The sequence below is a fragment of the Sphaerodactylus townsendi genome, linkage group LG11 (genome assembly GCF_021028975.2).
Source record: "Sphaerodactylus townsendi isolate TG3544 linkage group LG11, MPM_Stown_v2.3, whole genome shotgun sequence".
Lineage (NCBI taxonomy): Eukaryota > Metazoa > Chordata > Lepidosauria > Squamata > Sphaerodactylidae > Sphaerodactylus > Sphaerodactylus townsendi.
Window position 1 is genome coordinate 54,977,817 of NC_059435.1, and position 27,990 is coordinate 55,005,806.

The following is a 27,990-nucleotide window of genomic DNA, read 5'->3' on the forward strand; positions in this document are numbered from 1 at the left end:
AGTTTGCCTTTCTCCACAACGTCAACCCAAAGCAGCTTCCATCATTCTCCGCTATTCCATTTTATCCTCGCAGCAACCCTGTGAGGTAAATTAGGCTGAAAATGTGTACCTGGCCCAAGGTCAACTAGTGAGCACCCATGACAGAGCGATGATTCACACCTAGGTCTCCCAGATCCTACTATGAATCTCCAACCATTACACCACACTGGCTTCTGTGATGTGCCTGCCCTTGAACAGTAGCAAGCACCCAGCTCTGGGTGAGTCATGCAAGTTGTGAAATAGCAAGTTGCCCGCTGGTTGTTTGGGGGGAGATATGGCAAACCACAGTGAGTACTTCCTGAGTACTTCCTGAAAACCCAGAACAGCTCTTGGAAGGGCTTTGCTCCCTACCCCTGCTTTTTTCTGACAAAATCAAAGCTAGAAGACTGGCAATACTGTACGGTTGCCTAGCAATGGCCATTGAGAGCATTTGTTTCTTAAAGCCACAGGCTCCTATTATTTGTGGGAGGCAAACCCACCTTCCATATTTTTCAAGAACCCTTGGGTGCTTTGATATTTGTGTGTTCATGGCTCCAGTCTCTGAATTTAAATATCCACAGATTTAGCCATGTTAAGAATTAGGTATGTTGATGATACCTACATTAATTTCCCCTAGAATAGAGAATTGTCAGTCATTCATAAAGTCACACATATTACCTAATAATGTATGGGGTCAAAATATTAAATCAGTGGTACTGGATTAATAGTAGGAAACATGAGCAGAATAGTGCTAATAAATATAATTTTGATTCCGCTTCTCAAATAGCCACATGATATTTGTTCTTCATCAACACACTTCTATGTATAAAGCTGCCCAGTGAAAAAGGTCATGAAATGTTCAAATACACATAGCCATCAGTTGATGCTTTCATCAAAGTACATGTACTCTCCACTGAAACACATTGTATATGAGCTGACTAGGAGATATGAAAATTCTGTCTATAGTGATTAGTTAATTCATTTATGCAGCTCACCAGCTAACTCTACTAGTGATAAACATACGATAAGCATACATATGTTGCCCTGGACAATTTCTTATGTAAATTCTAAAAGAAAGCTGACATAAAAAATATTCATAACCTTATGTTTAGAGTGTGACAGAACAATCAATACTGCTTTTGAAGGAAGGAGCAAGAAACTAATGTTGGTCTACAGCGGAAAGAACACAAAGGAATTAAGGAATAATGAATACAGGGAAGCAGGTTGTGCAAGAGAAGTTTTTGTTAAAGAAAATAAAAATTATAGAGCAACTTTTACTTTGCCTTATGATGAATTCGCCATCAACAAAATAAATTAAACCAAAACAAATGCCCCCCCCCCCCTATAAATGAAACCTAGTATAAATTACAAATATGTCTAGCTTGGTAACCTTTACAATATCAAATTAAAGCTTCTTGTTATAGTGTCTCACTTTTTGAAAACACAAGTAATTAGAGTTTTTGTTTTGGAAGCCCAAATTACTTTGGCTCTGCTGGACCAAGCAATATTGATCTACTAGTTCAGTATACAAACCAGTTCACCTGGATAGCGTGAATTTAAGGCAATTAAGACTTGGTAACTGTACAACTGTCTAAACTGAGCTGTGGCTACCATGTTTGATTAAACAATCATGCCAGCTGCAATCATAAAACAGAAGCAAAAATAAGTACTATCTCCCACAAAGATGATACTTTGCTAAGAACTGAGCCTAGTGTTAAGACCTGGCTTATTTATTTACTGTAAAGAAACAAAAATATTAGAATTCTAGAATATTAGACAGATGACCATAAAAGCTGCTACATACTATACCCACTATACCCACATAGATACTATGCCCACATAGGAGAAATCAGAAACCATGTGCCACGTATACTGTCAGGCCCTTTCCACATACATCATGTAGAATATTTTAAATCACATATCATAATGTTTCTCGGCACTCATCTCCTCCAAAAGTTACATGGCTGCCATAATGTTGTTGTTTTTTTGCATATTCCTTGAAATGATGCCATTGTTGATTCATTGATTTTATGCTTTGAAGATTCATTTTATTAATGCTTCATTGATCCACCAAAACAGCAAAAAAAGAAAGATCCCGAACCAAACCCCAAACCAACAAAATGATGAAAATGAAGAGGCAAGGGGGAAAGGAGTGAGGCGAGGAATGCAAAAAAAAAAAAAAGGTGGACAAGGCACTGAGGGGAATGTTGGACGATGACAGCGGGGGTTTGAAAACAGCCAGGCTTTTTTGTGGGAAAGATAAAACATTTCAAGCATGATCCCACTGCAAGGGAAGCTGGGTTGGAAAAATTTCAGCAAAAAACAAAAGGGTTTTCAGAAATAACTAATTAAAAGGTAAACGAAACATTTCAGAACCAAATGGGAGGGAAACTAGTGGGGAACTCCATGGGGAAAATGTTTTAGAATCATCTTGGAAACGTGACGTGCAAAAAAAGCTCCACCCATTAACAATGCAAGCAACTATGGCAAGCAAAATGTATATATGCTGCTTGAAATAGCAATAAATACATTGCTTCCTCAAATACCTTGTGTTGTGTTACGTTTTGCAGAAAATGAACCAGGAGTAGTTCTCACAGTAAGATTTGGACTATAAGACACATTTTGAAAGTTTCAATGATTCTGAGGGACTGACTTACACTTAGAAGCACAGACAACCCAATCCTATGCATTTGTACTCAAGAGTTAATCGCACAGCATGAAATGGGAATTATTTTTAGGGACACAGGACTGCAGCTTAATTTCCAAAAACACTACCATTATTATATTTAATAACTGCTTACCTGCAAGAATATATAACTGGAGAGAACATTATCAAATGAAGGGCTAAGGTAGATCGGCTCTGTCATTTTTACTCCCAATCCTCTGAAAGGCACAAAATTCACTGTTAAAAACAGTGGGTCTACATCTTTGGAGCTGTTATGCTATTGTAAAATGTCCTGATTCTAAAAAATTTTTAATGTGGCATGTTATCAACATTGCCACATAATATAAGCCCGGAATTAATTCTAATTTTATATCTGTGACCATAACTAGAAGAATTTCATAATTCTGGATCAGTACTAGCATAAACTTGTTGCATGCAAAAGCTGAGCAATCTCTCAGGTGTATATAGTGGTACACTATTTTATACTTTCGAAATCCACAGTGGGCAGAGATTCTTTCTTTCACCAGTCACTACCCTCTGTCCCTGATCTTGGAGGAATGAACCAGGGTTAGAAGGGAATGCTGGAGGGAGGAAACATAAGAAATATCCATGAGCTTTGTGTGACTGGATCACAGGATCTAACTACTGAATCCAATGTACAGTATCTGACAATGTGCTCCTTCCTTTATGGTCCTCAAAAACAATCTATCCATTCTGAAATAAATTTCACCGCTAAATTGTGATCATTCCCCTTTGAACTTTCTCATATGCCTCAAAAATAGAAAAAAATAGTATAAAACGTTATTAGGTTTTTTTTAATTAAGAAGGGTACATAATATCCACCCTTGGACCAGATGGATACTCTCAGCCTAACCTACCTCACAGGGTTGTTGTGAGAATAAAATCAAGAAGAGTATACAGAAACCACATGTGAACTGCTTTGGATCTTCACTGAAGAAAAGGTGGGATAGAAATGAAATAAATTATACTATAGGCCTTATTTTTACTTACTTCAATGGGCCATTAGAATTAAAAATGTCATTGCGTCTCACTTCAGAAATCCCATTTCCAAGGAAAACTTTGGTACCCAGAAATTCTTTGGCTCCTCTTTTACATTTCCCTTCAATATCAGAGTATACAGAAACCTCATCACCAGCTTTCGTAACTGGGGAGAGAAAAGAGAGAACATTTCTGATTATATTTGACTTGGAATGAGAACACTGGTCAAATCATTAGGGACATCTCCTAGGACATGCACTCCAGCCCTATGTACTTTCAAGAAAACATTTCCGGTCAGGAGTCGCGCTGGAACATGGCTACTCCATGCCCACTTGGCAGCATTCTCTACGACTACATCCCAGTCGTTCAACACAGCAAAACAACAACAACCCCACATTCCAGTGTTCAATCTATAAAAGTGGTTTATATCAGAAGATCTGAGGAGGAGAGAAGCAGCAGGAACCTTTATGTGTCTTTTCTTTAGAATGTACAGAATGGATTTATTTTGTTACACAATATATTCCTTAACACCAACTCCCGAGGCTTTAACTATCATTTAAATCTTCCTGTTCCGAGGCATATCTTCTTACAACTGCCTGAATCATAAGGCCTGAATAGCAGCCAACCCTTTTAAGGGCTTCCAGAAATAAACAAATAAATGTTTTAAGCTTCCAGGACAAATAACTTGCATAACAAACGAGTGTCATAAATGTTCACAGTCCTGTTTATTCCCATCGAGCCTTCTCCAATGGAACTCACCAATATTGCAGAAACAGTTACTCCAGACAGTCCTGAAGTTAAATACTGCACAACTTCTACCCCACTAAGCAACATGCTGCCCAGTGGGTGCTCATTGAACCTGCCTTTGCTGCAGTCTTTGGCTAGAATAATTGGAGTAGGGATGTGAAACAATCAGCGGGCCTCCAAAGCTGGCTGATAGATTGCATTTGGCTTGGGTGAAGTATACCTAAGAAAGTGGCCTGCTCTAAGAAAGAAAACATTGTAAAAGAAGAGGGGGGAACCCCACAAAATAGTTGAGCTAAAAAATGGGTACAGTGGTGATATAGTGATGGGTTTGTTTTTGGTGGTATGGCTGTACCTTTTACAAAATTCTTTTTGTTCCTCATTTTGATGGTAGAGTTTTTCACACCACTTTTCAAAGATGTCTGAAACAGCATGTATAAGGATATCCCTTTTTCCAAGGCATGTAGGCTAAAGCTTTCTCTTCCACATGAGAGATGCGCAACAGACTACAGTACTTGGAGAAGAATGTGGATGGGCAGTCAGACCTTCATCCAACTGCACCTCCCACTGAAAGTAATGCAGTAACATCCCTATTCAGAAGCTACATCCAGACAGGGCAGTCAAATGTCCTTAGGGAGTGGTGTCATACTGGCATCCCAATCAGACTCCAGCACTGGGATGGGGCAGCTCAGGGTGTTCCCGAAGGTGGAGCTGACATTCATCGGCTTCCACCCTAGGTTTGCACCTGATTGCGCAGTGGCCCAGGTCATGGACTTACACCATCCTTTTAGGTGGCATAAGTCCATTTAGCCCTATGGAGGGCTTCCCAGCGGAAGAGGGAGGGTTGGGCTTTTGTGCCTCCCCACACCAGTGGAAAGCCTTCTGGAAGTAGTGGAGCGGCACGGCAACAGCGCCACCCCTGGCCACCTGGGGATCTGGATTAGGTTGTAAATGAAACAGAAACTAAACATAGGCTTGCCACAGATTGCTGGAAAGATCAGGAGAGCCAGTGTGATGTAATGGTTCAACTGTTACATCTGAGACATCTAGGTTCTAATCTCTACTCTGCCATGGAAGCTTGCTGGGTAACCTTGGGCCAGCCACATATTTTCATCCTAATTCATCTGACAGGGTTGTTTTGAGGATAAAATCGAGGCAAGAAGAAAAATGTAAACCACTTTGGATGTCCACTGGGGAGAAAAGTAGGTTGCAAGTGAAGTTAAAAAGTAAACTGCCAGCACAGCACAGAACACAGGTAAGTGTTGTCTAGTTGGCTACGGAAATTAGATACATCCTCTCTTTTCTCAGTTCAGAGTAAATGCAATGGTTCATTTTCCCTGAGTGCTGCTATGACATAGACTCGATCCCCTTGTTTGCAATAAAATAGTAAACAAACGAGCGGCCTAAAAGACACTTGAAATGCCTTTCAAAACTAAGCCTTAGTAACACTTGGGGCAGCACTAAAAAAAGAGATTTGTATACAAAAGGAGAATATGCAAAGAGACAGTAGCTTTCAACTATGTAATAGTTGTTTCCTTGACATCCTATAGAAAGATAAGGAAAAATGCTTACATTTTGAAGCGGATATAATTCCAGGGGCATATACATGTGCTCCTCGAAGTACTGCATTCCCACATTGGGCTCCAACAATTACTTGATTTGTCAATTCTTGCAGATCCTTTCTGGGGGTGGGGGAGGAAAGACATTTAAAGAAGCACCTATAAATGCTTGGATGAAAATTAAATGCCATTCACGGGGCCAGATGCAAAACACATCTGTTTAATTAATTTAATGACATAGGGCCACACATTTTGCAACTGACTAGCTCATCTGAGTTGGGACAACAATTGCCATTGAATTCTCAGCCATCTCTCCGTACCATCCACCTGGTTGCCCAGACCCCCTTCATTCACTACTGCTATTGCTATCCACCCTTCCACTGTACTTCCTGGGTGTGATCTTCATGGCCACTGCTGTTTTTAAGCAAAGAAACGGTTTTTCATTCTCTTTGGCCCCTTCCGCACATGCAGAACAATGCACTTTCAATACACTTGTTTGCAAGTAGATTTTGCTATTCCGCATAGTAGAATCCAGCTGCAAAGTGCATTGACAGTGGATTAAAAGTGTGTTATCCTGCATGTGCGGAAGGGGCCCTTGTCTCACTCACAAGTCATATATTTAAATTCTGAAAGGGAGTTTTGTAAAACTGGGAACGTCTTAAAAAACAAAATAAAAATACATAGAATTTAAAGGAAAGGAAACTTGTAGTTATGTTATTGGTAGTGAATTATCATCTGAGTACTGGAGATAAAATGTAATAGCTAAAATCTGTAACATTAAAATTTTTAAAACTACACACCTGGGTCCAATAATAGGAATAAGTAAAATGTCAGGAAGATCTGGATGTTCAAGAAATGGAACACTAAAACCTTTATATTGCTAAAAGTTAAAACAGACAAAAATACAGAGATTAAATGTGTTTACTAACAAATAACTTGCAGTACTAGAAGTGTTCTATTTTTCATCATTAGAAAGGTTTAGACGAAAATCAAACAAATAATTTAAAAGGAATCTACAGCGGTACAACTATTTTATTGTTCATAATGAATTAATGTTTTACTTGGTCCAGATATTTATGCTAGAATAAATTAAATAGACAGCCAAAATCCTAATAAATATTTATAATTACTACAATGTACACCATTCACCGAAATGATTTCAGAACTAACATTTAATCAATGTTATTATGTGCACAGATTTTTTTCCTGAAATGTTATGTTACTACTGATAGCAGAAAAAAGCTGCAGTTTAACATCCTCAGTTAAGATCAGATTCAAAATCATGTGGGCATGACAAGTGTACAGCCATTTAAATGTACAGAAAAAGCACCTTTAGAGCTCTTTTCATTCTGCAGGTGGAGGGGTCACATGTTTGAATGTTATTTAAGACCACCTGCAGCAGAAAGGTTGTTACTCCAAATCTGAAGTATAAATTCTTACTATTTGGTTATTTCTGTTTATTACGTCTACCTTTTTCATTCCAGATGTTCTTTTGTTTGCTATTCACACATCTCCTTTGATTTACAGTGAAATCCTAAGCAGAGTTAAGCTCTTCTAAGTTAAACTCTTCTAACTGGTGTCAAGGTTAGGATTGTACTGCTTAACTGAGACATACTAATGGACTGCACAGACCTTGTGGATCTCTTCAGACAGCAGACTTCTTACATGTTCCACAGATGCTAAGTGAGTGTTCACTCGGACTGTTGTGAAAGCTGGCGGGTGAGACAAATTATTTAATAGACGTTCATATTTCCTCTCAGCTTCCAAGGGACCTACATCAGATATGAGCTTAAAAGAAAAGTGCATGAACAAAATATATTAGTCTAGAAATAATATGCTGTAATTATATTGTCATTCCAGAGACAGATTTAACTCAAGCAACAATTCAGTTAAATTTAAGACTTCAATGAGAAAAGCATTCAAGTAATCTGTTTTAACTAACTGATGAGCAATGGCTTTTTCAGTCTGGAGAAAAGCAAGTTCCCTTTCAAGAGTCCTAAAGTCCATTCTTTTGTTTTATTTTGAAATACATTATAAATAAATTCATGGAGTCTAAGGTTAACAAGAGATAAAAGTCAAATAAACATCCACAGTCTTTTTATTAATATCTTCAGTTCCGGAATGTTTTAACTCAAACATAGAAAATATGAATGAAAACTTGCCTCTCTGTATTTAAAAAAATAATAGATCTTATCATCCAGCGGATACGTTACAGCTGCCAATTTATTCCTGGCAACAAGCAACACACATACATAGTGTTACTGTTTCAAATGGCCCTACGTTAGTATGCCGTTCCATATGCCTCTTTCATTTACTATCCATAATTTTCTATAATTTTACTTTACATATTGTTATAAGCACAAAGCAGTGTTCAACAGAAGTGTGCTATTATTGTAGCATGCCTCCACACAACAGATCAAAGTTTCCTTCCTACCCCATTTAAAATGTACTTGAACAATCATCATATAAAACAGAAAATTACCTCAATTCTTTTACAGAGGCAATGAGCAAACTGAAAAAAATAATCATTTTATATAGCATTTTTTAATATACACCTCATCATTTTTAAATGCAGCCTGCAGGTATTCTTCAACCTCTGGCCTCAGTTTGATCTTGGGGAAAACAGACATAGTCCTTGTTGTCTAGTATTTTCTCTGGAAAACATCTGTAATAAACAAGATTTTAAGATGTCTTTCATTACACATTTGGACATGCATAATTCATAGCCAAACACCGACTCCGAAGGGTTATGTAATTTCTTTTTTCCTGTATTGCCACCGGTGGTTATGATGGCAGAAAGTACCACCAAACAGCAGGCAACTTATGGTGATCTTGTGTAGGTCTCCTTCAGAGGTAGTTTGCCATTCCTTCTGCACAGCAACCCCAGATTTCCCTAATGGTCTCCTATCCTGATATTAACCAGGTCTGACCCAGCTTAGCTGCTGAGATCACACAAGATCGAGTTAGCAAGACTAGGCCATCCAGGTCACGGTTGCAACAGAGCATGAATATGTCACGATAAAATGCAGAATGTCTTTTTTATAACAATTTTAACAACCACCACACTCCCAAAATATGTGAGTTTACAATAACAGACACAGTAACAGATCCTAGGCTAAATTATGCAATTCAGTTATATAGTATGTAATGTAAGAGGTTATTTATTAAATAAGCCCCCTAAAAGCAGAGTATGTTGCCTCATCTGGTATCACGTTTTCACACAGCAGTTTGATCTTCTCAGTAACTCTGGGATGTGCTACAAATGTTTGAAATATGTCACAGAGCTTTTGGAATAGCCAGTCTGGGTTGAAGAGAATATGTGCAAAAAGTTATTTTTAAATGATGGCTTGTAAAGTTGGTTTAATATATGTTGCTTTTTTAATTATGTGATTTTTATGTTCTACTGTCTTTCATTTTACTTTTATCAAACCCAGGTTCTGACTTAGTCAGAAATTAGCCATAATGATGTTTGCTGGAAACAAACTTTAAAGGGGACAGACAAAATAGATATTCCAAGTTGTACTACTCAAAATCCCATTATCAAAGATGCTGTTCATTCCCAACCCTATTTTGCCTCTGGACTAGCAATCAGAAGCACATGAAACTAATTTCTCAGTAGTTCCCAATTGCAGATTTTCAGATTTAAAGACTAAAATGTTGCAATGGCAAGCATGTTTAGAGTTGGCATATTAGAAACAGAAACTGATGGGTTAAAATTGCAATGTTTTAACTTGCAAATGTCCAAGATAAAAATACTTGTTTTAGAATGTAATCTTTTTTTACTGATACAGCCAAAGGTTTCAGAAAGGAGGCGGAATAACTGTCCTCAAAAAGGCATAATCAGGTTTCTTTCTGGGAAATGAAAGGAGATAAAAGTCCTAGTCCTGACAATTGTGACCAGTGAGAACCAGACTTCATTTTCAAAATCTTGTATATTTTTTCCGTAGCCAGGAAGGTTAGCCCTGGGTGTATTTCCTTAGAAGTTCCAAGAAAGCAATTCAGCCTTCAAGATTTTTGTTTTTATTCACCATGTGTACTCGCTAATTTGTGTACTAGCTCATTTGCCTCATCCAATTATTTGAGCATGCCTAAAGCCTTGTTTCTTTGGAAACTTTTCCACCTCAAACAGAAGGTGCAGGGCTGCTACCCTTTCCAGCTTGAACTTGTAAGACTGTAAAAATGCAGAGGGGACTCAGAATACATTCCTATGCACGTGATTCAAAGGGCCATTTCTCTGACATGATCCCAAACAAGCAGAGGAACACAGCTTTCAAATTAAGATGCAGCAGATGGCCTGAAACCCTGCTATATAATCTGTCAATTCTGTAATCTCAGTTCACTAAAAGTGTTTACAGCATACATGCAGTTCTCACGCTAGAGATTGAGTCCGATCTCATTGCAAACATGTTTCACGCACAAAGTAAAGATGGGATTCCAGTGTCTTAAGGTCACAATTTCAAATAAATGTACACGGTATGATTAAACTCAACGAGTAATGTACCCCCTCCCCCCCTTATCTCCAGCCTCAAAATGATTTCTTGCCTGTCTTCCCACTTTTATAATCGTGTTTTAACCCATGCACCTGAGGCTATGTTCCAACTCTAAGGTTAGAGATGTGGCTCTCGACATCAGCCAATTCTCACGTGTCTGATTACCTGGGGAAAAAACCCGCTCGCTGTCTTTTGTTAGCTTTTCTCCTTAGGTTTGAGATACACGAGAGATAAAAAAATCCAACCACTCTTTTAAGTTTTGCAATGCAGATCTTTACATTTCTACTCGGAAGAAAGTCCCGCTGTATTCAACGGGGCTTACTCCGAGCGAATGTGACTAACTGCATCCACATATCCAGATGGGAAGGAAATGACCCTCCCTTGAGCCCACAGCCAGTGGCTGCCCCTCGCTGCTTTTTCCTACTTCAGCCTCAAAAGCAGCTCCATTCAACCCGAGCCTTACGCTACGCCGGCCTGTTTAGCATCATCCGGGGAAGCCACTGCAAACCTTCTTCTAGCCCACCCTCGGCTCTTGGTCCCTCCTCTGCCACCGCCTCTCCGCTTCCTAGCAGGGCGGCGCCTGCCACTGAATTGCAGGAAGTGTTCCTGCAGGGAGCCATGGTGCGCACTCCGGAGTCTTGCTTGTGAGAAACGATGTAGAGTTCACGCGAACGGACACTTTGGCCATCCTTTTAAGAAGGCGGCGTTTCTTTTCAGAAATGGCACCCTTTGCAGACACTATGAATGTCCCGACAAATATTTTGCAAGCTCTATGTGAAAACATCTCCACGGGGCTCTGCATACTGTCCATTGAATGAGGAAAATTTTTACAGAGCAGTCAAACAGGTTTACTGGGGAGTCCCGTTTTATTCTGGTGGGCTCACTCCCTGGAAAGTGTTCGAAAGGTTTCAGCCTTACAACAGTGCAGAGGCTTAGAGATGTTTTGCTGCTAGAAAATTTCTTCAGATTTTAATGATTGCTGGACAAGTCACTCTCAGTCTATTCTACCAAACAGGACTGTTGTGAGGATTCAGAAGAGAAGGGCGTTACTAGGCGAACGGGCTGTTAAAAAAAAAGGATAAAGTTCTGTTGCAAATAATATTTCTGACTATTATTCATGGTCACAATTGGTGTGGTGTAAAAGTTAAAGCACAGAGTACATAGAGCAGGGGTAGGGAACCTGCGGCTCGAGAGCCGCATGCGGCTCTTCTGCCCTTGCACTGCGGCTCCACAAACTGAGCCGCCAGCCCCATCCTTGCCCGCCCTGCAGGCAGCAGGGCAAGCGCACCAATTGCCCGCGGCCGGCTGGGCCGCACCAAGGGCTTCCCCTCTCGCCCGCCCTGTTCGAGCAGGGCGGGTGCTTTCCCGGCAGCTGGTGAGGCTGAGCCGCTGGCTTCATCCTTGCCCGCCCTGCAGGCAGCAGGGTGGGCGCACCAATTGCCCGGCTTCCCCTCTCGCCCACCCCGTTGGAGCGGCGAGGCCGACCTGCTGGCCCCATCCTTGCCCGCCCTGCAGGCAGCAGGGCAGACGCATCCATGCGCTTCTCAAAATGAGCGGAGTAAAAGGTAAAAAAACCCAATATATACAGTGTTATCTTTATTTTAAATGTCAAAAATTATTTGCGGCTCCAAGTGTTTTCTTTTCCCATGGAAAACGGGTCCAAATGGCTCTTTGAGTGTTAAAGGTTCCCTACCCCTGACATAGAGCATAGCGTAGAGTGCAGGAGTACATAGATTCTTGGGAGTTGACATATCTGTATAAACTCAGAAAGGGAGACAAAAATTACGAGTGAAAATATCGAAATGCAAGAGTTTTGCGGCACTGAAAAGATTAACAGACTCATTACTTAATAAAAAATATTGCGCTCAGCTGTGTTGGTGCATAGAAAACTTCGTTAAAAAGGAGTGTAATCAGTTTTTGTTAAAGACCATCCATACTTTGGTTATTATCAACAAAAAAGTAATCATGTTACATCAATCATTATCATTATTATTATTTTATACAATGCATGGAAAATATCCTACGTTATATATACCCGGGCATAACGGATGCCCACAAGTATTGGGAAGTTTGCAAAGCACCAGTCAAACACCTCAGGTGACGCCCTGTCTGTTTTTCCTTTAAAGGGCAGGATCCACTTCCGGATAAAAAGAGTCACGCCTTGAGGAGACTGCAAAAACTACTAAACTAAAGTCACCGATCATCTCAAAGGGGTGTACAGACTCCATACAATGTACACTTCCGGTTCCTTATAGAACGCGCAAGGAATAAAATCAGCGCGAGGCCCCCCTGCCCCGCATATGGTGACGACATTCGAACAGAAACAGGAAATGAGGACGCTACGTTACTTTTTGTCCTTCTCTCTCTAAACCCCAACCTGGTTTCGGGGATAAGTCACGCGATGCGTCACCTCTAGTCAGAAACGTAGCCTGGGCGGGTGAGCGCGGTGACGTCTAGGCGGCGAAGCGAGAGAAGGATAGGCGACGCTGTGATGACGAAAGGGAGGCGGCGACCAGGCTGGGCCGGTTTCGGTCCCTCCCACCACATGGGGTAAGACAGAAGGGAAGGTTCCCCGTCAGTCCCTGGGACCGGCGCCGCCTCAGGATGGGGCTGCTCTTTGCCAAGCTGTGGAGTCTGTTCATCAATCAGGGTGAGGAGAAACGGAGGTCGGGGGCAGAGAGAGGAAGACATGCTGAGGGCGACGGGTTGGGGGAAGCTGGCGAAGCGCTGGAATCGTATCAGTGGGTCATCCAGAGGACAAGACTTTCTTGTGGGAACGGGGATATCATCGGGGGAGGCGGGAGGGGAGAGTAAATTAGGAGGTTAGTGAGTTGTGGGGATGTCTGGGTTTGGGATAGGGAGCGAAGGTAGCTTTAAGTGGGCTAGTAGTCCCAGCATGAGTTAACCCACAGGAAAAAAAAATAAGCGGGAATTTCATTGTGCCTTTCAGAATGTGTTCTTCCAAGTGCAATGAATGAGCCCTTGTTATGCAGGCGCGGATGGATTCAATAAATAAATCTTCACAATAGGAGTGCTTATGGATGCATAGTGAAGATCCAGTCACTGTGTTTGTAAAAGTGGGCTGTAGGTTGTGAAGGGGTGTGTGTGTGTGTGTGTTCTCAAGTCAACTGCGGATTGTGGCAACTTCAGCAAGGGGATTTCGAGGCAAGTGAGAAGCAGAGGTGGTTTGCAATTGCCTTCCCGATTCCTGGTTTTTGTTAATGATTCTTGGTTTTGGTTTCTGGGCTTGGAGGAAGGGTTGTTGTGCAAATTACACTGCTATTGCGTTATCGTTAAAGATCTATGTGAGGTTAAAATGGGGAGAGGAAGACCTGAGTATGCTAGCCTAAACAGTGTGCTAGCCAGCCTGTTTTAACTGAGAACTGTCTACCGATTAAACAACCTTTCTTTATCATGTCTGACTACCCCCATCTCATTCATGACTTGGTGGGGATCTGAATCTGGGATCTTCTTATTCTAATGTCCTAATTAAACTATCTTGCAACCCCATCCAAGAGGCCAGGTGGTTGGCTGCGACACCACAGATGCGCCGTTCGTGAGTGGTGTGGGGAGGCTTGCAAAGCAAAAAAACCTCCCTGCTGCCAATAACTCCCCACACTCCCCCAATGGACTTAATGGACTTACAGGGGCTGTAAGTCTAAAGTCCTGGCTACCAGTGTAAAGTGGGAAATGGAGGCTAACTACTGTTGCCTCCTCCCCAGTCTGCCACCACTGCTCTGGTGACAGAGGCACTGGGATGCTGGCGCTGCGCCCCAGTGCTGGGCAGGACTGCAGCATCTGCGTGCTGGTGAAATCACCTCTCTTCTGGGATAAGTGCCCTGGGGCTGCCACGTGTCACTCTCACAGGCAGATTCACTCCACCTTTGGATGGGGCCATTGAAGAGCAGAGAATAAAACTGTAATTAAGGGTAATGGGAAGTATGATGCTTTCTTGGCTCTAGAAAAGGATGAAGAAAGAAAAATACAGTCAATAGTTTATTTATTTTACTAGAAAAGGTTTCTTTTTCACAAAAACATGTCCCAATATATTTGATCAGATATTTAGTTCTGAACTTGGTAGTCCCACGTAGATCAAAAAGCACAGAGCCTTGGCCCAGGTGTAGATACAGGATATCTTCAATAGAAGAGCCCCATGGCACAGAATGGTAAACTGCAGTCAAAACTCTGCTCATTACCTGAGTCTGATCCCGACAGAAGTACATTTCAGGCAGCCAGCTCAAGGTTGACTCAGCCTTTCATCCTTCCAAGGTTGGTAAAATGAGTACGACTGGGGAAGGCAGTGGCAAACCATCTTGCAAACAAAGTCTGCCTCATAAACATCATGATGTGACTTCTGGCACCGCAATGACTGCTGCTCTCCTATGGGAGAGACGACCCTTTTCGCTCAGGTGGTGCCTCTACACAACCATAGCTCCTTGGATTAAAAAGTGGTATTGGAGAGAAAGACACTGTGCTCTGCAGAGATGGGAACGGTGGGGTAAGAGGCACTGGAAGAAAACCAGAAGCCTTGGCTGTTTCACCCATCAGAGCCTGCTTTACATCCTCTTGGCCACTGGACAAGAAGCAGTTTGTTTAAACTAAAGCTGTAAGTGACACTTTTTTTCTGAAGAAGATAAGAAATGGAAAAAGGGAGACTCGCTTATCATTGTATACTTCATCCAGTGAGAATTAATTTCTTACAGATAAGTGTAACTGAGTCATATGCCTGATTTATGAACTATGTAATAAATTCGCCATGTTGGAATGAGATACTTTGTTTAGAGATCTGTAAGTGCCATATTGCTGTAATGCTCTTCAACAATTTAAACAAATGAAAACTTAAGAAGCTTGCTTGAACAAAGGAGTTATAGCTCACCCAGACTTATAAACTACCTCTTCAGAGTAAAAAGACTTGATTTTAATATGGCTGGAAACCAAGAGAAAAAGAGAAGGAGATAATGGCTGATTTAAAACAAATCAAGAGCCGTTTCGGATGCGGCTTTTCCAGTTTCATCAGACCAAATGCAAAAAATTGAATCTGTGCTTGCATCTGTGCAGAAAGTTGTATTGGAAATAAAAAATAAGATTGGTAAAGTTGATGCAAGATTTAGTAGAATTAAAAGAGATTAGTGGTCTGGGTAAAGATATGCAAAAAGTCTCAGATGACACTAAAATATTGGAAACAAAATGAAATGAAAGTTAAAAAATATAACACCAGCCTGAAAAATTAATTGGCCTGGAGTTAAGACAGAAGGAATTCGCATTGAGAATTCATGCTGTACCAGAATCAAATAGAGAAGATTTGCAAAAGCATTTCTACCAGAGCTAGAAAAATATGTGTCTATCACAGTTCCAGAAATACAAGCAAAGGTCGATAAAGTGTGTCACGTGAGATTATTTGCTGCACAAAAGAAAAAGTGGCCCAAGGCTGCGTGATGTATCTGACATTAAGATCAGTGAATGAAAATGTACTTCATATACATTTAAAAAAGAGAATGTAGTATTTGGGTCAGGACTTGATAATCATGAAGGAGCTGCCACAGGAGATGTTGGTGAAGAGGAAAGAATACAGGTTTCTTACAGAGGTGCTAAAGAAAAAAATTTCCTTTAGATGGTGGTTACCAAAAAGGACTGGTTTTTACCTTTAATGGAACCCAGCAGAAGATCCTTGACATGCAAGGAGCAAGAAAATTTATTAGCTAGAACAAAAAAGACTACTAAAGTCCTTTAAAGTGTAGTAAATCAAGCTGGAAAAGCTAGAGGTTTGGAATAAACAGAGGGGGAGTTACTGAAATCATATAAAATATACTTTAAAATAGCAGAGGCTATCTAAAAGGATAGGGAGAAAAAGTATATAAGAGTGCATGTGTATTAATATTAGCAGAACTCTGAATAAGGAAGCAATAGTGTAAATGTGTGATAATAGTATAAAAGTGGTAATCAGGTCATCCAATAAAGGTTACAAAGACTTTTTTTCTTGTTGTAGGAGAAAATAAAAAGCTAGTGTAAAATATTTTGATTATTTGATATAGAATGTAGGGTATATGATGTTCATGTTCTTTTATCTTTTTACTGTGGTCATAGTATGTGTTGAGGTTGAATGTATGGGAGTCTATGGGTAACAATCTATTTTTTCTTATTTTTCTCATTTTTTTCTTTTTATTGTCTTTGTTGGGGGGCTGCTTCACCATCTGGTAATTTTGTATTTATACGTTTTTTTTGAAAAAATTACAAAAAAATAAAACAAAGGTCATGATGTGAGATCACTGGGTCAGTAATGACCCAGTGCTTGAACAGGGGCCTACTGTTACCTTCAGCTTCAACAGATGTGCCCCCCACTCCCAGGAAAAATAAAAAAATATTTGTTTTTGGAAAACGCCACTAAATGTGCCAGAGGAGAAACAGGAGTGTCTGCCCCATCACCTGCACTGCTGGCAGACAAGGACGAAGGGGAGCTTCTGCTCTGTGTGACTCCACAACACATGCCTGAGATGAGGAGGCAGTGGCACTTCAGGCTAGCTGGTATGTGGACATCTGATTGGGTGTGGTGAAAGGATGGGGTCCCCCCCCCGGGTCTGGTGAATCACCCATTGTGAAAATCTAATACTTATCATCTAAGCCAGGGGTCTGCAACCTGGGGCTCTCCAGATGTTTATGGACTACAATTCCCATCAGCCCCTGCCAGCATAGCCAATTGGCCATCCTGGCAGGGGCTGACGGGATTTGTAGTCCATGAACATCTGGAGAGCCACAGGTTGCAGACTCTGATATAAGCAATGATAAAAACACAGCATTGAGATTCACTAAGTAAATGCCAATGGAGTTCACTTGGTTCATTAGGTCAAAGGAGGGTGGTTGTCGCTGGTGGGTGAAATAGGCAGCGTGCGCACAAGATCTGCAAAATATTCTTACAAATGTAAATCAGTTTGCCTGATGACTGCAAATCTAGAAAAAAATAAAGCTGGTCAGCTTTCCTCTATTTTTAAAGTACTATCAGAGTTAGCCCTGTGAAACAAATACATCACTCCTCTTCAAGACATGGCTTTAAATTGCTTTCCTAAAGTAAATTGAGGTCAGACAGCATATTTTACTGGGGTGTCTGTCAGTGGCTTCACTATCTGTGCTTCAGCAATAATGAGCAACTAGGGGTGGGAGGAAGGGTTGTGGCTCTGGGAAGTGAAGATTAACACTTTCTCATCCTGCATGTGTCTGTGTTTGTGTCGTCAAGTCTCAGCTGACTCGTGGCAATTCCACAGGGCTTTTAGTTTTTGTGTGGGCCGAGGGAGTTCTGGGACTGGCCCAGGGTCACACAGCAGGCTTTAGGTAGAGGAGTGGGGAATCGAGCCCAGTTTTCTAAATTAGAGTCAACTGTTCATAACCACTACACCTTGCTGGCTGTCTTTTATCATGCTGTACCCTTTTTCAAGGAAAAATTCCAGGAAATGTGTGATTTTGTCAGCCAGATCTTGCTGGATCTGCTTTTTGTCGAAATGCTCCATGGGGTCCTAGTGCCTGCCTCATTCTCCCCCCCCCCTTTTTACCCATGGTCCAAATCTCTTTTAAAAGTAAAGAATCTTATTTAAATGGTGGGTTTTCAATGGGGGGGGGGGTGTGTGTGACAGTATAAAAATGAAAGTGCTGCTGATAGCCATTTGGAGCAATATAAATGTTCTTTTATCAAAGTGTTATGTTTAATAACGCAGAAGGTAATGGAAATCGGTGCTAAAATAAGATTCGTTAGTCTTAAAAGAAAATCTGCATTTCTTTGATAAATGGGGCCTGCCCATTTGACTTCTGCTGAAGGACGCGTAATCCCATTGTCATCTTTCTGCGAGAAAGGGTATAGTGCAGTCTTAATAGAAACTAACCCCTCTGTGCTGCTATTCATTGGTTATCTCCTCTCCACTTTATCTCTACAACAACTGTTTGAGGTACACCAGGCTGTGAGGGAGCGACTCTCCTGGGGTCGCTCAGTGACTTTCATGGGCTGTGGTGATTTGAATTGGGTCTCCCAGATACCCAAACCATTTTACCACAGCGCCCAAACCATTTTATCACACAGCAATAATCTATGTTCTATTTGTTTCCCCCCTACTCGTGCTACTGGAAGTTCTCTTCCGAGGGTCGCCAACTTTTAAAATGTCCCTGCAGCAATTATCAGATTATATTGTTTAGCACAATGCCATGAAAAGCTTCAATGACAGGTTTCTGCAAACTATACTTCTATTAAAGGGCTGGAATTCTTTACCTCTGTCCTTTCTTTTTCCCCCCCTAACTGCTGTCAGGGAAGGAATATGAGGGATGGGTTAATGCCTTCCTCTTCACCTTGATCCCAATTAAAATTGCCAGCTGGTGAGGAAAAGAATATGTCGTATTCCTTTTCATAAAGGCTTAATATTCGGAAATCTGCCCTTGAAGCTTCTCTGGCATGCAGCTAAATAACCTCACCAGATAATTGCTGCAGATCAAAATGATATTAAAGGGACAGCTAGAGGGACCCATTTAATAGCTGGCATGAAGTTTGGTCCTTAGTTTATGCATATGGTGCCAATTTTGCCAGTAGGCTTTCTTTATGCTTAGATCTTAAATGGTATATTAAATGTAGGAATAATGAGGCCCTCCAGCCATTCTCATGTAGTCTCAGTTTTATAACAGAGGGAAGAAAAAAACCCCAGAGCAAACTGCTGCCATGCAAAGCAGTCTAGAGCCGTTCCATTCTTAATGGAATGTCTGTTAACCTTTCACAAGACATGATAGATGATTCCACTGCCTTGAAACAGCACAAAGAATCCATCCAGGCAGACATTATTTTAATGACTATCTTGACGCAGATTCCTGCATTAGTTTCCTGAATTCAGTCAGTTGGAAGTTCTGTCCTGTGGCAGAAACTCTGTGCAGCAGCTGCCATGCAAGACAGAGATTGCTGGTATTGTGTAGAGCAGCACCTACTATTGGCTGCTGGCCACAAATATGTTATCTAGGCACAGGAGCTTCCTTCAGTAGCGGCATTCCCATGTAATAGATTCCCTTTGGAGCCACTACCATCATCTTTTACATGAGGCCCAAAGAGAATCAACCTCTCTGTCTCTCCTCCTTATAATAGTTCTCAAATAGTGAAAAGTCTAGCTGTGAGTGAGCAATAATAGATGGGGTAGAGGACTGTATAAGCATTTTCACAATCCACTTCATTCGTAGCAGAGAACAGCTGTAAGGAATTACTAGGTGTGTTGTTTTTAATCCAGCAAAGAAAATGAGTAATGATATGTGTTTTTGAAAAAGAAGAAAAGAAAAACATTGTTTTGAATAGCAAAAGGGACAGAATTTAAAAGCAAGCAGACAATGTGGGGAAAAGTGGACTAGGAACAGCCGTGCAGAAGAAGTGGATTTCTAGGAGGATGGGCGGATATAACTTGGGAGTGAAATTGCAGGTAACTGACAAGCATGGAATGACTTTTAGATTTATAGATACTTATCAGTGTTTGTATTTATGCCTTTCAGAGCACAAAGTGATCATTGTGGGACTTGATAATGCCGGGAAGACCACCATTCTGTACCAGTTGTAAGTATATGAATCAGATATCCTCTTCAGTTCTTTGGATCTGAAACTGGGCACAGCTTAGTTTGGTGGGCAGGGTTAAAAGTGTGAAGAACATGCCTTGGAGACAGGAAATTTCCACAGCTGATCTTTAGTGATAAAGCAGGCAATTAGGGAATATTTTTTCAGCTCCCCAGCTGTAAACTGTTACATGCACTAATGACCTTAAAGCCCGTTTTCAGTCTTGAGCATATCCACACAAAAAAATTAACATGTAATGTCTTATTTCTTCCTCTCTGCCCTCTCCCCACCACTCGCCTAAGTTCTATTGTAAGAAGACATTTACTGTAGCGATTTCATTGGTCAATATTTTATCCGCTGTAAATGTGAGTTGTTTGTGAATGGAACGAGTTGGCCATTGATTCCTGCTGCTATCTTCTGACACCATCTGCGGAACTGTAAAATCTTGCTGCTAACCAATCCCTTTGCATCACACACGTATTGGTCCTTGAGAATGGGATTTCATTATGTTCCATAATTTTTTTTGAAACTTTGTGAAGCTGTGCCTGTAAAATTAAGTGAGTAATTAAGAGATTGTCCTGACATCTGATTTAAAAAAAAATACCCTGTCTCTCTATAGTAAGAGAAAGACTGAACTGAATAGACACCATAGTATCTTGTTTCTGTGCCACAGGTGGCTTTGTGTTGAGGAGTTTAATGCCCGTACAATTAGCTAATCTGCTGTAGAATAAATACTCCCCCACCCTACCAGAAGGGAGTGTTCATATGGCTAAAGACCTCCACATAGTTGGGTATGTGGAGGCAATTAGGGCTATAAATGTAATGAGCTGACATCCATGCCTGATCACAGCCATACTTTTCCAGCAGTTAGTATCTCAGAGGCGTCTGCTATGCTACCGCACAAACACTGTACAGACCTTCCTTGGTGTATTTTCTGTATCTTCAAAAACAATTTGGAGAAGCTTATTCCAGAGGATGGACTTCAAATGAAACTTTCAAATGAATTTTTTCCTATACAGCCTTGTTAGATACTTAATCCAAAAGTGGAAAATTATTCTTCGAATGGTTTATGTAGAATGGTTACCTTTAGTTTATTTTTTTCTTACTCTTCCCTTTAGCTTAATGAATGAGGTGGTTCATACTTCTCCAACTATAGGAAGTAATGTTGAAGAAATAGTAGTAAAAAACGCACACTTTCTCATGTGGGATATTGGAGGACAAGAGTCCTTGCGATCATCCTGGAATACCTATTATTCAAATACAGAGGTAGGTTCACTTGTTCCTTCTTAAGCTGATCAGTTCAAGAAAGTTGGTTGCATTGGCATAAGGGATCTGGTACAGATGAATGAGTATTACCTAGTACGGTGGAACCTCGGTTTTCGTTGGTAATCCGTCCGAAGAGAATCAATGAAAACCAAAACCGATGAAAACTGAGGCAAACTTTTCCATAGGAATCAATGTAAATCCAATTAATCCGTTCTAGGCACTCCAAAAAACATACCAAAAACATATTTTTTGGTGAATAAACACAGTGTTTAATGCTGAAAACAGTAACAAACAATAACACTAGGACCAGATTCAGAGCCAGTGGACCAATGTCGCACCAGAAAGCTGTCCAAAGAGGTCTGTTTCTTATGCCTCTTTAAGATTTTTCTGAAATGGGGCAAGACATTGTCATTAAACAAGTTGCAGACTCGGCCTGCAACAGCTCTGTCTGGGTGATTTTTCTCCACAAACCCCTGTACCTTACTGCAAATTGATGAAAACCGAGACAAATTTTTCACTGAAAAAATCGATGAAAACCGAAAACGAGGAAAACCAAAGGCAATGAAAACCGAGGTTCCACTATAGTTAAAGTGCTATTCAAGAGGAAGAAGGAAAAGTTGAGAAAACTGTAGAGAATTGTACTGTTCTAACAGCCCAATCGGGGTGGGGGGTGGGGATGGAGGCTTACCTCAGGAGCTGGCGTGGAGCTGCCCAACCCACCGGCACAAGGGACAAATACATTGGCAGAGGGTCAGATACATAGGTGGATGGGGCCCCTCTGCCCTGTCACCACAAAAGCCAGAAGTCCTATAGTGGAGCTGTGCTGACGTTGGGGAGGGGTGGGGTGGGGTTTTTTTTGCTGTTTTCTCTGTCCCTCTGCCCCCCAGACAGCCTTCTGGAGTCAGTGGGAAAGCATGGCATCAGTCTTTTTGTTCAGCATTTTTGTTCCAAATTGTCACTTCTTGAGCCTCTGTACTTGGAAACACTTGTTTAGCCCTGAAAGCCTTCGACAGTACTTGTTTAGCTGCTTGTCCAACATTGTGATCTTGTCTCCACAGTTTATTATTCTAGTTGTTGACAGCATTGATCGAGAGAGGTTGTCAGTCACAAAAGAAGAACTCTACAGGATGTTGGCACATGAGGTACTTTGGAGTTAGGATTCTGGATTGTGTTGTAAACCCCTCAGGTTTTGTTGTGGCACAAACGAATATTCTGGTTTATGAGATTGAATCCTATCTGCACGTCAGAACATACGTTGGCCTCTATTTGAAGTGAAGCAGGGCCATTGGTTAGCTTTGTTCACGGTAAGCTTTGTGCTGACAGCAACATTAAATTGTGCAATTAAAACTTGTAATGCTCAAACTGCGGACAGGAGAGGATTGGAGAAAGGAACGTGCAATCCACAAAACTGGACATAATATTTTATTTGAGAACACTGAAATTCTGGACAATTCAGAAGCTTACTATGTCAGACTGCACAGGGAGGCCATTGAAATTCACAAACACCAGGACAACTTCAATAAGAAAGAAGTGACGTTAAAATTAGCAAAGAGTGGCTCCCAGTTCTTAAAAAATGGACTGATAATCCCACCCACAATACAATGCATTCAACCACACCTTTGCATAGCAAGTTCCACCCAAACACTTAATGATTGGTTCCCCACCCTGGGACATGGACAATATAACACACTAAACTTTCCCTTCGCACCTAGACACAGTGTGAAACAGACTTTTCTCTGTGATACACCTCTGAAGATGCCAGCCACAGATGCAGGCGAAACATTAGGAACAAAATCCACCAGACCACGGCCACACAGCCCAGAAAACCCACCAGAACCAGTTGCAATCCACAGTTTGGCAACTAGCAAAGCATCTAAACCATCCCAAAATCTGTAGCATTATTCTAATGTCAAGAATCATGTGGCACAGTTTCAAAAATTCAGTAATGTGAGTTTTTAACACATTTCCCCTTCATTTTCAGGATTTGCGGAAAGCTGCCGTTCTTATCTTTGCCAACAAACAGGATATGAAAGGCTGTATGTCGGCTGCTGAAATTTCTAAATACCTCACTCTTAGTTCCCTAAAAGATCACCCGTGGCACATTCAGTCCTGTTGTGCTTTAACAGGAGAAGGGTAGGTTTCTCTAGAAGCTGCAAATTGTGTAGTTCAGCAATGTGCTTGTTCATGTTAATGCTTTCTGATCTCGCAATTACACTGCTAAGGGCAGCTGCTCTGATAAAGGATATTGCATTCGAATTGTAAAGACTGCTTGCTTGATAGTCACAAATCTGGGTGATTTGGGTTTTTTTCCTCCAATCTCCTGAATAACACCAGTTTCCCTCTTCTAAAATGTTTGTGACCCTGCCTATGCAAGGTGATGGGCAAACTTTTTTATAGTTTTGATCATTTTTCTCTTTCTGTTTAGCTAGGTAGCTCTAGGACTACTTAGTTGACTCCTCTGCTTTGTATTCGGTCTTCTGGTACTGCTGCTGCTGTGTTGTTGTCTCCAAGGCTTGTAAACATGGAGCCTCTTTGTGACTGCTTCATCTTGAAAAGAACTTATGTAGTGAAGTTATTCAAGAACATAACAACCCAAATTCATAAGACCTGTTATATTTGAGGGAGTATCCATGAATGTAATTCCGTGTATTGTCAAAAGCTTTCACGGCCGGAATCAGTAGGGTTTTCCAGGTTTTCCAGGTTGTAGTAGTAGTAATAGTATTTCCGGGTTGTAATAGTATTTTCTCCTGACGTTTTGCCTGCATCTGCCCTGCTTGCCATAAGTTTGAAAAAAAAAGCGCCATTGTACTCTTCTCGTTCTCCTCAGTTGCAAGGCAGGAAGCCATTTTGTAGAAGAAAAACTGAGTTTCTTAAAACTAGAATAAGTACATATTAAGCTGTCCCAACAATTTACTGTTGTTCTTGTTTGCCTTGTACAGGTAGAGTGTTTTAAATGTATTATTCTGTGACAATACAGTATTGTCATACATTCTGTGTTCTATCTAGAAGATCTCTGATTTGATCCTGTGGAAGAGGGTTTTTTAAAAAGATCCCTAGGCACAACTGTATACTTTCCTAATTAGGAACAATATTGGGATGGGTGCTTTAATCCCATTTCTTCTATAATAGAAAACCTTTGAGATTTCAGGAGGGCTTGAAATCTAAATTATCTTTTTTGTTAACTTGCACATATCAGTACATCCTCTTTGTTTTGTTTTTAAATTGGAAAAATATGTCTTTGGCAATGAACTATTTCCCTTATTTAAAATACCCGTTTCTTACAAACTCAGAAGGTTTCTTGATTTGGCTTATAATGTTTGGTAAACCATACAGGTACCATTAAATCCAAAATTAGAAGAAAGTTTTGTAGTTGCTTTAAAAAAAAAGAAAAACAAAAAAGCATTTACATTGTAAGAGAGAATGAAGTTTGTTGACTTTGTACCACATACTGGTTGTCTTATAATAAGTATTGCTTTATCTGTTTATCTCCTACCTCTCCCTTCATTCCAGATTGTGTCAAGGTCTAGAATGGATGACATCCCGAATTGGAGTAAAATAACTTCTTCCAGTTACCAAATGACGCTCACTATGTGGACAGAAAGCTCCTTCATGGCAGACAGCTGCTGATGTAGCTACATGTTTAACTTAAAACTTATGAAACCTCCAACAAGCGGCACTTGAATCAAGTGCAATTAAACTGAAACTCAGAAGTATTTTTAACACTTTTGAAAAATGCACTAATTTTGGATGGATGAACAGTTGGAATGTCCAGTTCTCCTGGCCACATAAACTGAACAACTGTCTTTTAACAGCAGTGGCCATTGACAAAAGTCTTGCCATTTTCCTGGGCTGGTTTTCTTCCTTTTGTTCAGGTGCTACAATGAAGCTTTAAGAATTCCAGTGGTGAGGGTGTTAAGCTAAACCCATTTCCAAGTGAGAAAGCTCATATGCTTGTACACACTACAGAAGTTCTGTATAACTTTGAAACAATTATTTATTTACAGTCTTTGCCTGTTATATACCTGTCATTGTCACTTTTGCCTTGGAGAACATATGCCTTTAAAAAACTTTGTTCAACTGCTGAATGTTTTATACCCTGGGTTTACCTAAAAAGTCAGTTTTGTACAAAAACAGTGAATATGCTGCATGTTGGTTGGAAGGACTGCGCTGTGTTCTAATTGCACATTTTATAGGGACATATAAATATATCGCAAGGACACTGGGGTATGCATATAGATCTCCAAAAACATTGTGTGATAATATGGTCATAAAAGCTAAACTCTTCCCAGTACTGTTTTTCAAGTTTATCTAGTTCTACAGCCTGATTCTAAGTAATTCCTGCATAGAAATCTGTGTAAGTTTTAATTACTGAAAATAACTCTACTTCTCAGTAAAGTTGGTCTGATGCCTCAGAAATCTGTTACCATTTCCCCCAGAAAGATTACTCATTCTACAGATTATAGGCACAATGGCTCACTTTTTGTATGTTTTTCAAAAATAACTGCAAACTTTCAACAGCAGTATTCTAAAGGGTTTTAAAATACCAAGTTATTTTCATGTTGTACCACTGGTTGACTTTCTGTCTGGAAGTAATTCTGGTCTGTTACATGAAAGCAAACTATCTGCTTGAACATAACTGGAACTCTATCCAAACTAGGAAGAAGATATCCTGAAGGCCCACTTGCCTGCTGAAAGTAAGAGAATAAAACTAAAATGCCATGCTTGTATTTTTCCCGTCGGCAAGGCCTTATAGGATACCCGTCAGAAGCAGTTAGCATCCAGGAAGTGGCATGGGGAAGGTTTCAGCTTCCTTCCTTATCAGCGTAGCTCTGATTAAAGGCAGGTAAAGCCTGTAGCAGCTGTCAAGGCAGCTTAAGATGCCCCTTGGTTAAGGAGGGAGTCTGGAGGATCCAGTGACAAATCTACTAAGTCACATCTGACTTGGCCCTTGCTCCTATACGAATGCTGTGAAGGAAAGTGCTTGTAGTGAGCTTTTCCTTCTATGCCGAACCACGAGAATGAAGTTACAGGCCACATATTGGCAATGCTGTGATGAATTGTAACATAACTTTTATGAGAATAAGGCAAAGATAAATTTGGGTGGATCTTGCTGTCCCTCCTTTTTCTTCAGGAAAAGTGATATTTAAGGGAGTAGAAGATTATTTCCAGAACAGAAGCTGAAACGGATGGGGCTATCACTTGAAAAGGAGCTCAGCCAGCTAAGGGGGAGGATCCTCAGTACTGTGTATGCCCTTAAAGTGGCAGTTGCCCATTGGTTGTAGCAGGTCGGAGAAATATTTCAACAAGGGGAAGAGGGTCACATTTGGACTACTTGAATTGTCCTGTGGTACATAAGGTCGAGAGCCAACATGTAGTGATTAAGAGTGATGAACTCTGGAGAATCGGGCTTGATTCCCTTCTCCTCCAAGTGAAGCCTACTCAGTGACCATGGCCCAGTCACAGTTTTGCCAGTATTCATTCAGCAAGTTATGGTCAACCATTTCTAAACACACATGGCCTTGAGAACCGTATGGGGTTGTCATAAATTGGCTGCGACTTGACGACGCTTTCCACCCCCACGTAAGATCATCTTCATCACATCCTGGGCTTTTGGGAAACTGATATAGTGGGATGGTGAATCCCCGTGCCTAGAGGTATCGGCTCATTTGACGTCTTAGAATGATGGTGTCTGAAGCCCACCTGCTATAGGAGTTAGATGTAAGCTGTGCTTCAAAGTTCCATGCACTTTGTTTAAGCATGTTTTGCAGTATCTAATGAAGTACCATCAGCTTATTTTTTAATGATGGCCCTTCAGCAGATTTTGTCATTTTTAACATCGTGGACATTTGTGATAAAGTGAAAGGGAGGTTTTCTCTGTAGAACTGGTATGTTGTTTGCCCAAAAATGCTGTCTTTGCAGAAGGCCTTTCTCCTTGCCCTGCCTTCTCAGTTTTGGCTGTACTCAGAGACTTCGCAGTGCTGTGAATTACCACTTGCTGTTTTATTAAGGGTGAAGGCAATTTAGTATTTAAGCTGTAGTTCTTGCTATACCATGAGATTTCAAAAATACAGATCCCTTTTGGCCAATGTCATATGTCATTGAATTATGGTTTAGTAGACTGCACACTTATACCAAATCAGCAGCATTGTATTGCATTATAAATGTTTGTCGAGGGGAAGTACTATGCTGTGCAAACCAGTGGTTATCTTGCACAAAATTGCAAAAACTGTCTATGGTGAATATGGTGCTTGTTAGGGGGAGGATGGGGTCAAATGCCAAAACAGCTTCTCTGAGAGAAGGTCTGTGCAGCCTCTCTCTTGCTTGTATGTAAACTGGTTTTTAACTTGTGATCATGGTGTCACGTCCTTCCAACTTCCTTACATTGTACAATTTTTACTGTGCAAGACTGCTTCAATTCCATCTCTTCCTTTGGAAGAACTTGAGATTAAACAAAGTCTACAGCCAGAATGTTCTTTGTGTTGTGGAAAGAGTCTGTTTAATTGCCAAACTTTCTCCTTACCAGACAAGTTTCCATCAAAATTACATTGTTACTATCATTTTTTTCAGTGATCACTTTGGCAAAGCTGCATTTTGAAGTATATTGGAATTGGCGAGACAATATATCTGTAATTGACCAGTGTGTTTTTCTTTGAGTGTCCCAAGCAAAAGTGTTAGCTGTTCGTTTAAATCTTT

At 40.7% G+C, this 27,990-nt stretch overlaps 2 protein-coding genes across 8 annotated transcripts in view; one reads left to right on the forward strand and one right to left on the reverse strand.

Annotated features, from left to right (window-relative positions):
* NSUN6 (NOP2/Sun RNA methyltransferase 6) overlaps positions 1-12,871 on the reverse strand; it is a 25,275-nt gene extending 12,404 nt beyond the window's left edge. Inside the window, exons 1-7 of one of the 6 annotated variants that reach the window (XM_048510674.1) lie at positions 12,853-12,871; positions 8,541-8,650; positions 7,618-7,773; positions 6,786-6,865; positions 5,999-6,108; positions 3,695-3,848; positions 2,820-2,901 (exon numbers count right to left, since the gene is read on the reverse strand). In XM_048510674.1, coding sequence (XP_048366631.1) covers positions 2,820-2,901; positions 3,695-3,848; positions 5,999-6,108; positions 6,786-6,865; positions 7,618-7,773; positions 8,541-8,615 — 657 coding nt within the window. In that variant the 5' untranslated portion in view covers positions 8,616-8,650; positions 12,853-12,871. The other 5 variants (XM_048510673.1, XM_048510672.1, XM_048510670.1 and 2 more) reach the window with 5 other exon arrangements.
* On the forward strand, positions 12,863-27,932 carry ARL5B (ADP ribosylation factor like GTPase 5B). Of its 2 annotated transcripts, none has more exons than XM_048510675.1 (6): positions 12,863-13,125; positions 19,974-20,034; positions 21,150-21,297; positions 22,356-22,439; positions 23,279-23,430; positions 24,808-27,932. In XM_048510675.1, the coding sequence occupies exons 1-6, from the start codon at positions 13,080-13,082 to the stop codon at positions 24,854-24,856; spliced, it is 540 nt and encodes a 179-aa protein (XP_048366632.1). In that variant the 5' UTR covers positions 12,863-13,079; the 3' UTR covers positions 24,857-27,932. The 2 variants fall into 2 exon arrangements, with proteins under 2 accessions (XP_048366632.1, XP_048366633.1); XM_048510676.1 differs by having other exon boundaries at positions 12,865-13,025.
* The last annotated feature ends 58 nt before the right edge of the window (positions 27,933-27,990 follow it).